Source organism: Taeniopygia guttata, chromosome 22, assembly GCF_048771995.1.
Source record: "Taeniopygia guttata chromosome 22, bTaeGut7.mat, whole genome shotgun sequence".
NCBI lineage: Eukaryota > Metazoa > Chordata > Aves > Passeriformes > Estrildidae > Taeniopygia > Taeniopygia guttata.
Window position 1 is genome coordinate 3,854,011 of NC_133047.1, and position 14,179 is coordinate 3,868,189.

Consider the following 14,179-nt stretch of genomic DNA (forward strand, 5'->3'; position numbering starts at 1 on the left):
CACCAAATCCTGGCTGGGATGGAAGCCTGGTACCAAAACCTGGCTGAGGATGGGTGGATGGCACCAAATCCTGGCTGGGATGGACACCTGGCACCTAAACCCGGCTGAGGATGGGTGCCTGGCACCAAGACCAGGCTGGAGATGGGTGCCTGGCATCAGAACCCAGCTGGGGATGGAAGTTTGAGACCAGGACCTGGCTTGTGATGGACACCTGGCACCAAATCCTGGCTGAGGATGGAAGCCTGGCACCAAAACCCGGATGGGGATGGAAGCCTGGCACCAAATCCTGGCTGGGATGGACGCCTGGCACCAAAACCCACCTGGGGATGGAAGCCTGGCACCAAAACCCGGCTGGGGATGGAAGCCTGGCACCAAAACCCGGCTGGGGATGGAAGCCTGGCACCAAAACCCGGCTGGGGATGGAAGTTTGACACCAGGACCTGGCTCATGATGGACGCCTGGCACCAAAACCCGGCTGGGGATAGACACCTGGCACCAAAACCTGCCTGGGGATGAGCGCCTGGCACCGGCACCCACCCTGGGGACAGGATTGCCACACTGGTACCAGCCCTGGGGACAGCAGGGTCACCACAGGCTCTGCCCCGTGTCACCCCAGTGCCAGTGCCCACCCTGGGGACAGCATTGTCACCCTGGCACCAGGATTGTCACTTTGCCACCTGCCTTGGGGACAGCCCCGGCACCCAGGGGGGTGGCACTGCCACCCTGGCACCCAGGATTGTCACTGTGCCACCCTCCCTGGGCACAGAGCTGTCACCCCGGCACCGCTGCCCACCCGGCCGTGCCACCAACCTTCGGTACGGTGTCCCCACGGAGGGACAGCCTTGGGGACACCCCCGGGCCCTGTGCCCACCCGTGCCCGCCCGTGCCCACCCGTGCCCGGCGCCCTCGGGACGGTTTTTTTTTGGGCTCGTTTTGGGTTTTTCTCCCTGACTTTTTTCTATTTGCCCTCCCTGCGTGCCCGCCCGTGCCAGGGCTCTGTCCCCACCCTGCCCTGGCACTTTGTCCCCTCGTGTCCCCCCTCCTGTGCCCACCCCCTGCACGCCCCCCGCCCCTTTTTGTATCAGCCCCGCCCGCTGTAATTTATTTGTTACCGAAATATATTTATTTCTTGTAAATACCTGAGTATTTTTATATTCATAATAAAAGGACTTCCAGAAAAAAAAAAACCAACAAATAAATTCTGGGTTTTTTTTCTCTTTTTCTGGGGGAATTTTGGGGGAGATTTGGGGGAATTTTTGGAGAAGGATTTGAGGGGATTTAGAGGAGTTTTGGGGGAGGTTTTGGAGGGGTTTTTGGGGGAGTTTTAGGGAAGTTTTGTTTGAGGTTTTGGGGACATTTTGGGGGGAGGTTTTAGGGGAATTTTGGAAAAGGTTCTGAGAGTTTTGAGGGGGTTTGGGGGAATTTTTGGGGGAGGATTTGGGGGAGGTTTTCAGGGGATTTTGGAGGAGTTTTAATGAAGTTTAGGGGGAAGTTTGGGGGAATTCTGGGCGAGTTTTGGGGGAGGTTTTTGTGAGGCTTTGGGGGAGTTCTGAGAGGTTTAGGGGGAGGATTGGGGGAGGTTTTAGGGGAATTTTTGGGGGTGTTTTTGGGAGTTTTGGGGAAGTTTCGTTGGAGGTTTTGGGGGAGGTTTTCAGCTCCCTTCCCGCGGTGCTGAGCTCATGGCAAAAGCTCCAGCGGGGCTAAAAAAGGATAAAAAAGCGGCGCCGTTCCCAGGCGGGGGGGCCGGGCCGGGCTCCCCCCCCCATCCCCGGGGAGGCTCCGCTGGGAACGGAGCCGGAAATGGGGGAGGGGCTGGAGGGGGGTCGGGGCCGTGGGAAATGGGGCTGGGGGCTGGGAAAGCCTTGGGGGGGACACCCCAACATCGAGGAGGGGACCCCAAGGATACCCCAATATAGAGGAGGGGGCTCCGGGACACCCCAATACTGGGGAGGGGGACCCCAAGGAGACCCCAAAGTAGGGGGGGGACCTGTGGGACACCCCTAATGGGGAGGGGGACACCCCATTACTGCTGGGGGACCCCCATTGCAGAGCAACGAGGACCTCGGGGACCCCATAAAGCTGTGGGGGTGACCCCATAAAGCTGTGGGGGGGACCCCATAAAGGTGTGGGGGTGACCCCATAAAGCTGTGGGGGTGACCCCTGAGAACCTCCAGTGGAGGAAGAACCTTGGCACCCCCAAGATGGGGAGCTGGAGCCCTGTGGGTGCCGCTGCTGATGGGGGTGGGGCTTTTGGGGACCCCAAAATTTGGGGGGGGGGGGGGACGATGACGAACCCCGGGTCCCCAAAGCGGCTTTGAGGGGCCGGTGGCGCCCCCCGGCGGCGGCACCGGGTGTGGCGTGTGCGCATGCGCAGAAGCGGTTTGGAATCGGGGCCCTTCGGCTTCTTTCGGTCCTTCCCGGTTTCTTTCGGCTCTTCCCGGTTTCTTTCGGCTTTTTCCGACCCTTTTTCGGTTCTTCCCGATCTCGCTCGGCTCTTTCCGTTTCATTCGACTATTTCCGCCTTCCCTCGGCTCTTTCCGCCGCCGTTCGGTTCTTTCCGCCTCCTCTCGTCCCTTTCCGCCGCCGTTCGGCCCTTTCCGCCTCCCCTCGGTTCTTTCCGCCGCCGTTCGGTTCTTTCCGCCGCCGTTCGGCCCTTTCCGCCTCCCCTCGGCTCTTTCCGCCGCCGTTCGGCCCTTTCCGCCGCCGTTCGGCTCTCTCCGCCGCCGCTGCCATGGCCGGTGGCCGCCGCTCGCCTCCCGCTCGGTGCTGCCGGGACCGGGCGGCGCTGACCGGGCATTGCTGCCCGGGGCCCGCGGCCGTGCCCAGCGTGCACCAGAGCCTGCCCGAGATGGACTTCGAGCGGGGTCCGGGAGGGCCGGTACCGGCGGTGTGGGGTTCCGGTACCGGAGGGGCACCGGGAGGGTCCGGGTTGGGGTTCCGGTACCGGAGGGGCAGCGGGGACTCTGTGCAGGGGTTGGGGTGGCGGAGGGGGTACGGGCTGGGCTGGAGCAGCGGTACCGGGGGGGCTCCGGGATGGGGTTCTGTACCGGGGGGGTTCCGGTGCCGGTACCGGGCAGGGCCCGTCCGTGGCTGAGGCGGCCCGGTGCCCGCAGGGATCTGGGCGGCGGCGCGGGACGGGGACGAGGCGCGGGTGCTGCAGCTGCTGGAGCGGAGAGGCGACCCCGCGGAGCGGGACCGGGCGGGATACACGGCCCTGGTACACCGGGGGCACCGGGGGGCACCGGGGACACCGGGGGGCACGGCCCTGGTACACCGGGGACACCGGGGGGCACCGGGGGGCACGGCCCTGGTACACCGGGGGCACCGGGGACACCGGGGGCACCGGGGGGCACGGCCCTGGTACACCGGGGACACCGGGGGGCACGGGGTACACGTCCCTGCTCTACCGGGGGGCACGTCCCTGCTATACCGGGGGCACCGGGGGTCCTGACCGGGGGCACCGGGGGTCCTGACGGAGTAGGAGGGGCACGGAGGGCTCCGAGGGTCCCGGGGTCGGTCCCACCCAGGCACTGGGGGTCTCTGGGGTCGGTCCCGCCCTGGCACCGGGGTTACCGGGGGTCGGTCCCGCCCGGTGATCCCGGGGCTGCTGAAGCACCGGCTGCCCGCAGCACTACGCCAGCCGGAACGGGCACTTGGCCGTGTGCCGGTTGCTGCTGGAACGCGGCGCCCCGAGCGACGCCCGCACCCCCGGCGGGGCCACCCCGCTGCACCGGGCGTGTTTCTGCGGGCACCGCGCCGTTACCGAGCTGCTGCTGCGGCACGGAGCCGACCCCGCCGCCGCCGACAGCGACGGCCGCACCGCCCTGCACAAGGTGGGACCGGCGGCACACGGGGCACCTCCTCCCGGGGGTGGCTCTCGGGTCACTCCCGGGGGTGACACCGGTGTCCCGGTGCAGGCCGCCGAGCAGGGGCACCGCGAGCTCTGCGCCCTCCTCCTGCGCCGCCAGCCGGGCCTCGCTGCCCTCCGCGACGCCAGAGGCCGCAGCCCGCGGGACGGGGCGCACCCGGCCGTGCGGGACTTGCTGGACGCCTGAGGGGACCGGGGCCGGTGCCCGGGGCCCATTCCCGGTGCCCGCTCCGGTACCGCGGCCTCACGCCGCTTCCACTTCCGTGTTCCGCCAGCGCGCCCCGCCCACTCCCCGCCTCCCACCAATCACATCCCGCCTTTCCCCCGTAGTCCCGCTTCACTTCCCTCGCAGCCAATCACCGCCCGCGATGCCGTTAAGGGGCGTGGTTTAGCACAACCCCGCGGGTGGGGGGGGATTTAAAGGCGCCGCGTCCTTTTTAAAGCGGTTCCGGTAACCGCGACCCTTCCCCGGTAACCGGGACCGCCCCGCGCGGCACGAGCGCAGCCAGGTACAGATATAGAATCTTTATTAACCCATCTGGCCAAAAAAAAAAAAAAAATCAAAACAAAAAACAACCCCCGTGAAATACAAATTCCACGGCGGGTTCGACAACCGGGGCGTGGGGGGAGGGGCAGAACCGGGAGGGGGAGGCCCGGCCCCCCCCGCCCCTCCCCCCAACCCCCACCGCGACCCGAGAGCCCCAGAAAATACAAATCAAACCTGAACAATAAATAGGAATTCCCCAAGGGGGGGAGGAACAGGAGGGGTTTGCATAGAGGAAGATTTAATAAAAAAGTATTTTTTTGTTGGTTTTTTTTTTTTTTCCTGGCTTATTATTAATTATTAATTATTATTAATTAATTATTATTATTATTATTTCTAAAATCTCCCTGCGGAAGGAGCTAGGAACTGATCGTCGAGATGTGATTAACAAAAATAATTCAACCTTCTCCCAATAACTTACAGGAGTTCACCCAGGGGGAACTTTTTTGTGCTTATTTTTGTTTTTTTGGGGTCAAGCTCTCTGACCCCAAAAAACCCCAGGGGGGGTTTTGGGGGGGACCCTCAGCCCCCTCCTGCCTGTACAACTTTGGTCACTAGCGATGTGTCACCCCAAAATCCAGACCCCAAAATCCAGGCCTCAAAGTCCTGACCCCAAAATCCAAACCTCAAAGTCCAGACCCCAAAATCCAAACCTCAAAATCCAGACCCTGAAGTCCAGACCCCAAAATCCAGACCCCGAAGTCAGACCCCAAAATCTTGACCCCAAAATCCAGACCCCAAAATCAGACCCCTAAGTCAGAACCCAAAATCCAGACCCCAAAATCAGACCCCAAATCCTGACCCCAAAATCCAGATCCCAAAATCCAGACCCCAAAATCCCCGGGCCAGCGGGGACGGGGCTGGGATTTCTCCAGGAAACCCCAAAACCACCGGAGTGGGGTCGGGATTCCCATGCCAGGATATCCCAAAATGGGGTAGGAGACCCCGAAGGGCTGAGGAGACCCCAAAAGTTTGGAATTCCCGCCCCAAAATGGTGTTGGAGACCCCAAAAGTTTGGAATTCCTGCCCCAAAATGGGGTTGGAGATCCCAAAGAGATGGAATTCCCATTCCAGGGATCCCAAAGGTTTGGGGTGTCCATGCTGAGGGTCCTGGCAGGGTTGGGATGTCCATTCTGGGATTCCTGGAAGGGTTGGAGTTCCTGGAAGGATTGGGATGGACCCTGAAAGGGTTGGGATGTCCATGCTGAGGGTCCTGGAAGGATTTGGATTGGGATGTCCATCCCAGATTTCCTGGCAGGGTTGGGATGTCCATCCCAGTTTTCCTGGCAGGGTTGGGATTTCCATCCCAGATTTCCTGGCAGGGTTAGGATGTCCATCCCAGATTTCCTGGCAGGGTTGGAATTTCCATCCTGGGATTTCTGGCAGGGTTGGGATGTCCATCCCAGATTTCCTGGCAGGGTTGGGATGTCCATCCCGGGATTGGTGGAAGGGTTGGTTTCCTGGCAGGGTTGGGATGTCCATCCCAGATTTCCTGGCAGGGTTGGAATTTCCATCCCAGATTTCCTGGCAAGGTTGGGATGTCCATCCCAGTTTTCCTGGCAGGGTTGGGATTTCCATCCCAGATCTCCTGGCAGGGTTGGGATGTCCATCCTGGGATTGGTGGAAGGGTTGGGATGTCCATCCCAGATTTCCTGGCAGGGTTGGGATGTCCATCCCAGATTTCCTGGCAGGGTTGGGATTTCCATCCCAGATTTCCTGGCAGGGTTGGGATGTCCATCCTGGGATTGGTGGAAGGGTTGGGATGTGCATCCCAGATTTCCTGGCAGGGCTGGGATTTCCATCCCAGATTTCCTGGCAGGGTTGGGATGTCCATCCCAGTTTTCCTGGCAGGGTTGGGATGTCCATCCCAGATTTCCTGGCAGGGTTGGGATTTCCATCCCGGATTTCCTGTCAAAGTTGGGATGTCCATCCCAGATTTCCTGGCAGGGTTGGGATGTCCATCCTGGGATTGGTGGAAGGGTTGGGATGTGCATCCCAGATTTCCTGGCAGGGCTGGGATTTCCATCCCGAGGGTCCCCACGGCGGCAAACCGAGACCCGAAGCTCCCTGAGCCGTCGGCGCCGTGCCGGCGGTGCCGGCGCCGCCCGCGCCGCTCCGTCCATCCCAAACCGAGCCGGCCTGGCAGAGCAGCAGCAGCAGCAGCAAATCCCAAAGCTCCTCCATCCCCACCTCCTCATCCTCCTCATCCTCCTCCACCGGCTCGTCCTACCGGGCGAGGTCCCGCAGCGGGCACGCCGACGCCGGAGCGCGCCGGCGCGGCCGGGGTCAGATGGAGTTCTCCAGGCCACTGTGGTTGCTGCGGCGGCTCAGGCAGTTCCTCTCGTTGAGCAGGCTCGTGGTCTCGTCGGCCGGTGCCGCCGGCTCCGGTTTCTCCGGGATGGCGGCGTCGGGCCGGGGCGCGGCGCTGTCGGGGGACTGGGGGCAGCTGTCCATGCGCGAGGCCAGCAGCCCGTTCTGGTACTCCTGCCGCGTGATCTGCGGGATCAAAGTGGGGTAGGGATGGAATTCCCATCCCAAAATGGGGTAGGGATGGAATTCCCAACCCAAAATGTGGTATTTGATGGAATTCCCATCCCAAAAGGAGGTAGGGATGGAATTCCCATCCCAAAGTGGGGTAGGGATAGAATTCCCATCCCAAAGTGGGGTATTTGATGGAATTCCCATCCCAAAATGGGGTAAGGACGGAATTCCCATCCCAAAGTGGGGTAGGAATGGAATTCACATCCCAAAGTGGGGTAGGAGACCACAAAGGGATGGAATCCCCATCCCAGATGACCCCAAACGAGCCCCGCCAGAGCCTCTTGCTCATCCCAAACCATCCAAGAAGATCCATTGGATTGGAATCCCATTCCAAAGGGTTCTCCCGGCCCTGATGGATTGGAATCCCATCCCAATGGGTTCTCCTGGTCTTCACGGATTGGGAATCCCATCCCAAAGAGTTCTCCCAGCCCTGATGGGTCGGGAATCCCATCCCAAACAGTTCTCCTGGTCCTCACGGATTGGGAATCCCATCCCAAAGAGTTTTTCCAGCCCTGATGGATTGGAATCCCATCCCAATGGGTTCTCCTGGCCCTCATGGCTGGGAATCCCATTTCAAAGGGCTCTCCTGGTCCTCACGGGTCAGGAATCCCATCCCAAAGGGTTCTCCTGGCCCTCATGGCTGGGAATCCCATCCCAAAGGGCTCTCCTGGTCCTCACAGGTCAGGAATCCCATCCCAAGGGTTCTCCCGGTCCTCCTGGATCGGGAATCCCATCCCAAAGAGTTTTCCCAGCCCTGATGGATTGGAATCCCATCCCAAAGGGTTCTCCTGGTCCTCCTGGATGGGGAATCCCATCCCAAAGAGTCCTCCCAGCCCCATTCCGGCCGGGAACGCTCACCTTGACGAACTGGAGGTCGGTGAGGGCGCGGACGCTGAAGTCGGCCACGTACTGGGCGCCGCCGGCGTTGAGCTGGTTGTTGCTGCCGCTGACCGGCGACGAGCCCGACTCCGAGCGCTCGTGGTAGCTGAGCGAGGCCGAGCGGTTCAGGCCGCTCATGTGGGACGGGGAACGGATTTCTGCGGGGTTGGGAAGGGTTGGGATCATCCCCAGGTCCTTCCCAACATTCCCCATCCTGGATTTGCTCCCCACGGATGGACTCTGAAGAGCTCGTCCCCTTAATTTGTGCTTTTCACCCCGTTCTGGAGGGAGGATTGTTTGGGTTTCTGGAATTGCCTCGTGGGGGTTTGGGTTTAGGTTTAGATTTAGGTTTAATAAACTGAATTTAAAGTTTTTAGGGGGGATTTTAAAACTTAAAACTCTTCCTAACAGGGCAGCTTTAACAAGAATCCCATTTTCCTCAGGAAAATGGAATTCCAACCTAAACCTAAACCTAGACCTAAACTTAAAGCTAAACCTCAGTTGTCCCTAGGATGGGGTTTGGAACCTCGGGAATCTCCTGTTCCCACCCAGGAATCCCTGGAAACGTCCAAAGCCAGGTTGGAGCCACCATGGCCAATGGAAGGTTTAAGTGGTGGCACTGGATGATCCTTAAGGTCCTTCCCAACCATTCCAGAATTCCATGAGGAGCTCTGCTGTCCCCAGGACACTGCTGGGGTTGGGAACCTCGGGAATCTCCCGTTCCCGGCGGCAGCTCCCACCCGGGGATCCCGGGAAGGTTCTGGAGATGCTCACCAGATCCAGGAGGAGGACTCAGGGCCATCACCCCGTAGTAGGAGAAGGCTCCTGCCTCGAACTTCATGCACTCCTTGCCAGCCTCCACCTCCACCTTGCCCTGCCGGGGAAAACAACGTCGATCCACGGCCAGATCCCGAGGGACCAGATCCCATGGGATTGTCCAGATCCCGAGGGACCAGATCCCATGGGATTGTCCAAATCCCACAGGAATTGCCCAAACCCCAAGGGATGAGATCCCATGGAATTGTCCAAACCCCAGGTTCTGAGGTCTCACAGTAATTGCCCAAATCCCACAGGAATTGTCCAAATCCTATGGGAATTGCTCAAACCCCCAAGTTCTGAAGTCCCGCAGGAACTGTCCAAACCCCAAGGGATGAGGTCCCACAAGAACTGCCCAAATCCCACCAGAATTGCCCAAACCCCACGGGAACTGCCCAAACCCCACGGGAACTGCCCAAACCCCACAGGAATTGCCAAATCCCACAGGAACTGCCCAAGCCCCACGTTCTGAGGTCCCTGAGGAGCCCCCATCACCTGCAGGATGAGGATGAAGTAGTCGGCCGCTTTGTTCTTGCAGTACAGGAAGTGCCGTGGGGATTTCTTGTTCTCCTCATCGAACTTCAGCTCCTGGATGACATCTGAGTACTTGAGGAGCCGCAGCAGGATCTTCTCCGAGATGAAGTTGGGTGTGAAGAGGGTCACCTCTGGAGAGGGGGGAGAAGGTCAGAGATGGATTTAATCCCTCCAGCTGGAAGTGGATGTCCATCCTGGGACAGTCTAGGAGACCCTTCGAGTTGGAATTCGCATCCTGGGATGGTCTAGGAGACCCTTGGGTTTAGAATTCCCATCCTGGGATTGTCTAGGAGACCCCTGGGGTCGGAATTCCCATCCTGGAATGGTGTAGGAGACCCTTGGGGTTGGAATTCCCATCCTGGGATGGTCTAGGAGACCCCTGGAGTTGGAATGTCCATCCAGGGCCAGGATGTCCATCCCAAAGGTCCCAAAGAAGCCATCAAAACCCAAGGGACCAGGACACCCATTCCCAACCTTGTCCCCTCCCATTTTGGGTGGGATGGACACAACAAAAAGTGGGACAAGAGCCAAAATTTCTGCTCGGAGTGACCAGAGGGGACACAAGGACTTTGTGAGCTCCTCCAGCTCCAGGATCCTCCAGTCCCCAAGATGTCCCAGCCATGGGATGTCCCCAAGATGTCCCAGCCATGGGATGTCCCCAGGATGTCCCAGCCCTGGGATGTCCAAACTGACCGGTGGACAGGAAGCGGTGGGCGGCCAGCAGGAGCTGAGGTGACACCTTGACCTTCAGCTCGTTGTCGGGGTCCTTGAAGGCCGAGAAGTCCCGTCGGTTCTTCTGGTTGCACACCCTCTTCCTGCTGCGGTTGTCAACTGCGGGGAACAGTGGGGTCACCTCGGGGGGACCACCAGGAACCCCCTCAAATGGGATTTTGGGGAGGGCTGGAGCCCCAGAACCTACTGTAGGTGTCGGACTCGTCCAGGATCTCCGACTTGATGATCTCCTCGATGACGTCCTCGAGCGTCACCAGCCCCAGCACCTCGTAGAAGGGGTCACCCTCACCCTCGTTGTTCACCTTCTGCACGATGGCCAGGTGGGACTTGCCTGTGGACACGGGGGGGTTAGAATGGGACATCCCCACAACGGCCTGGGATGTCCTCAGGGTGTCCAAAGATGTCCCAGCCATGGGATGTCCCCAGGGTGTCCCCAAGATGTCCTAACCATGGGATGTCTCCAGGGTGTCCCAGCCCTGGGATGTCCTCAGGATCTCCCAACCATGGGACGTCCCCAAGATGTTCCAGCCCTTGGATGTCCCCACCCTACAACGTCCCCAGGATGTCCCAGCCATAGGATGTCCCCTGGATGTCCCAGCCATGGGCTGTCCCCACCCTGCAATGTCCCCTGGATGTCCCCACCCTGCGATGTCCCCACCCTGCGATGTCCCCAAGACGTCCCAGCCCATCCCGTCCCTCCCTGGAGCAATAAACTCATTAAAACATAAACCAGCCCTTGGGCTGGGCTCCCTCCCAGGGCAATGACACTAATTAAACCTCCAAGGAAAATTACTCTAATTAAGCCTCCAAGGCAAATGACACTAATTAACCCCATCTGGGACAGCAGAGCTCCCCATGGAATTCTGGAGTGGCTGGGAAGGACCTTAGGGATCATCCAGTCCCACTGTCCCAGGTGGCTCCAACCTGGCTTTGGACACTTCCAGGGATTCCAGCTACTCTGGGAATTCCATCCCAGCCAGGAATTCCTTCCCAAAAATCCCATTTAAATCCCCGTTTTTCCATTTGGAGCCATTCCCTCCATCCCTTGTCCCCAGTCCCTCTCCAGCTCTCCTGGAGGAACCTGAGCTCTCCTTGGAATTTCCTTTCTCCAGGGGAACATTCCCAGGAATTCCTCTTCTCCAGGAGAACATTCCCAGCTCTCCTGGATCTTTCTCCAGGTGACCATTCCCAGCTCTCCCTGGAATTTCCCCTCTCCAAGGGAACATTCCCAGCTCTCCCAGCCCACCTCCAGAGGGAAATTCCCCACTCAAAACCTGGAAACGGGGAAAATTTGGGAATTGCCACCCCAAGGGCAATCCCCACAGCTCAAACCCCACAATTAACACAACCACTTAATTATTCCTTCTCCTGCCTCTCCTCCAGCTCCTGCCTGGCTCAACCATGTCCCAAATCCAGCAGGAATTTGTGGGGCTCACCTCCAAAACCCCAAACCCTGCAAATTCCCGTTGGAAAAATCCCAGGGCTGGGATTTGTGGCCGGAAGGAAGGAGGGAGGGAGCCTAAATCCCTTAATCAGGATCAGCCAAGCAGAGCTGCACTCACTGGTTTGGGGAACTGGGCTGGACTGGGACAGCATCCCCCAAACGTTTGGGAATCCCAGGATGTCCCTGGAACGTGGCACAAAGCTGAGCCCAGGGAGTTTTCCCTCATCCCAAAGGAAATGGGGAATGTGGGATGGGGAAAAAACCCTAAAAAGGGAAAAATCCCACCTGAGAACTCTCATTCATCTGGAGAGCAGGCTGGAAAACCCTGGGAAAAGATCCCAAAAAGGGCAAATCCCACCTGGATTTTCCCACATCCCCCAGGAACTGTGGGGTTGGATTGGAAAAACTTGGGAAAAAACCCTAAAAAAGGCAAATTCCACCTGGGAACTTTCCCACATCCTCTTCCTCCTCCTGCTGCTGATTTTTGGGAAGCAGAGCAAGAATTAAAAACAAGGAAAACATTCCTGGCATGGGAAGGCTCCATATCCACGAGGTCAAAATCCCCAAATTTGGGACTTTCCTTCCCCAAATCCCACCTGAAGCAGAACATGGAATCATGGAATGGTTTGGGGTTGGAAGGAACCTTAAATTTGGTGACCTCCAGGGATAAGAATTAAAAATAAGGAAAACGCTCTGGCATGGGAAAGCTCCTAATGCAGGAAGTCCAAATCCCTGAATTTTGGGATTAAAAGGAAGAATTCCTTCCCAAAATCCCACCTGAAGCAGAACATGGAATCATGGAATGGTTTGGGGTTGGAAGGAACCTAAACTTGGTGACCCTCGAGCTGTCACTCGTCCCTTTGCGATTGTGGCCACTGGAGATCTGGTATGGGCAAGCTCCAAAGGCAGGAAGTCAGAATCCCCAATTTTGGGATTAAAAGGAAGAATTCCTTCCCAAATTCCCAATTGAACCAGAACACGGAATCATGGAATGGTTTGGGGTTGGAAGGAACCTCAAATTTGGTGCCCCCTGAGCTGCCACTCGTTCCCTTGGGATCGTGGCCGCTCTGGCACGTCCAGCTCCATCCCTGACCATCAATTCCCACCCGGAATTTTCCTCTCCTCACCCTTTTTGAACTCCTCCAGCATGGCGTCCAGCTTGGTGTCGTGGAACACCACGTGCACGGGGTGGTTGTAGAACTTGGTGATGGTCTTGAGGGGCGTGCAGTCGTCGGGGTCCACGAAGGCCAGGTCCTTGACGTAGAGGATGTCCATGATGTTGGACCTCTCGTCCTCGTAGACCGGGATGCGCGTGTAGCCGCTCTCCATGATCTCCGACATGGTGTTGAAGTCCAGGATGGCGTCGCTGTTGATCATGAAGCAGTTCTGCAGCGGCGTCATCACGTCCTCCACCGTCTTGGTGCGCAGCTCTAGCGCTCCCTGGATCATGTTGAGCTCCTCCCTCACCAGGTCGTTGTAGGGCTCCGTCACCTTCAGCATCTCCACCAGCTTCTCCCGGTTGTAGACGGTGCCGATCTCCTGGCCCAGGACGCAGTCCAGCAGCTTGCTGATGGGGTAGGACAGCGGGAAGGTCACCAGCATGAAGAACTTGGTGACCACGATGGTGTTGGCGCCCACGGCCAGCCCGTGCCGCGAGCACAGCGCCTGCGGCACGATCTCGCCGAAGATGACGATGCCGATGGTGGAGGCCACCACGGCGCCGATGCCGGAGCCGATCAGGTCGTCCAGCAGGATGGTCAGCGTGGTGTTGACCAGCACGTTCCCCAAGAGCAAGGAGCAGAGCAGGTAATTCCCTTTCCTGCGGATGGGCTCGATGCGGCGGGCGTAGCGCTTCTCCTTCTCGGTGCCGCAGTTCTGCACGATCCTCAGCTCCATGGGGTCCAACGCCATCAACCCCAAGTTGAGCCCGCTGAACATCCCGGACAGCACCAACAACCCGGCGATCAGAATCACCTGCAGCCACAGCGGCAGCAGCGATTTCTTCTCCTCCAGCACCACGACGTGCCCGTCCGCGCCTTGGTGCGGCAGCCAGGGCTGGCCGGGCCGGCGCTGCGAGCACAGCACGTAGGTCTTGGCCCGCTCGTGCTTGCGGAGCGGCTGCACCCGCAGGCGGAGCAGCGCCGAGGTGTCGCGGGGCTCGGCGGGCCCGGGCCGCACCAGCAGGTCCTGCGAGCGCTCCCGGCACGTGGCGTTACCGTTCGAGGCGTTGCCGTGAGGCCGCAGCTCGGCGAAGGCCACGCGCTGCGCCGCGCCGGGGCCCAGCCCCAGCCCGTAGAGGCGGAGCAAGGCCTCGCTGCCCTCCGTCAGGCGGATGGGCCCGCGCTGCTCCTCCGCGGCGGCGGGCGGCGCCGCCGGTTTGCTGCTCTCCTCCAAGCGCAGCCCCAGCACCACGGTGTCGGCGGAGGGCGCGGCGGCGCTGCCGGGCAGCAACGGAAGCAGCAGCAGCAGCAGCGGGAGAAGCGCCGGCGGCAGCGGCGGCGGAGGGAACGGGAAGGGGCCCGGGCGGAGCGGCGTCCCCCCGGTGCCGCCGCCGCCGCCCGCCGCCATGTTGGGCACTGGCGGCAGCGTCACGCACGGGCGGGCGCGGCGACGCGGTGACGTCACGGCCGCGCCCGCCCCCGCGGAGGACACGCCCAGCCCTCGCGGCCTGGGGGTGACGTCACCCAGCAGGAGGGGGGCGGTGAGGGCTCGCCCGTGGTGACGTCACGAGTGGGCGGTGAGGCGATTGGGGGAGGAGCATTGTGGGCACGCCTTCAGAGGTGACGTCACACGTTGAGAAGGAAGCAGCAGAGGGAGGGAC

The 14,179-nt window shown here is 60.0% G+C and overlaps 2 protein-coding genes and 1 long non-coding RNA gene across 4 annotated transcripts; 1 reads left to right on the forward strand and 2 right to left on the reverse strand.

Moving 5' to 3' along the window:
• Positions 1–527: 527 nt before the first annotated feature.
• On the reverse strand, positions 528–1,178 carry LOC140680446 (uncharacterized). The gene is made up of 2 exons (XR_012051730.1): positions 752–1,178; positions 528–677 (listed from the first exon to the last, which is right to left on the reverse strand). It is a non-coding gene; the product is annotated as an uncharacterized lncRNA (long non-coding RNA).
• A 1,497-nt stretch (positions 1,179–2,675) lies between these two features.
• Positions 2,676–4,678, forward strand: ANKRD39 (ankyrin repeat domain 39). Of its 2 annotated transcripts, none has more exons than XM_072917653.1 (4): positions 2,676–2,900; positions 3,114–3,217; positions 3,630–3,833; positions 3,918–4,678. In XM_072917653.1, the coding sequence occupies exons 1-4, from the start codon at positions 2,732–2,734 to the stop codon at positions 4,053–4,055; spliced, it is 615 nt and encodes a 204-aa protein (XP_072773754.1). In that variant the 5' UTR covers positions 2,676–2,731; the 3' UTR covers positions 4,056–4,678. The 2 variants fall into 2 exon arrangements, with proteins under 2 accessions (XP_072773754.1, XP_030145735.4); XM_030289875.4 differs by having other exon boundaries at positions 2,678–2,864.
• Positions 4,379–13,972, reverse strand: CNNM4 (cyclin and CBS domain divalent metal cation transport mediator 4). Its single transcript, XM_072917652.1, has 7 exons — positions 12,486–13,972; positions 10,102–10,245; positions 9,876–10,013; positions 9,144–9,313; positions 8,607–8,706; positions 7,812–7,990; positions 4,379–6,908 (listed from the first exon to the last, which is right to left on the reverse strand). The coding sequence occupies exons 1-7, from the start codon at positions 13,924–13,926 to the stop codon at positions 6,699–6,701; spliced, it is 2,382 nt and encodes a 793-aa protein (XP_072773753.1). The 5' UTR covers positions 13,927–13,972; the 3' UTR covers positions 4,379–6,698.
• Positions 13,973–14,179: the final 207 nt, after the last annotated feature.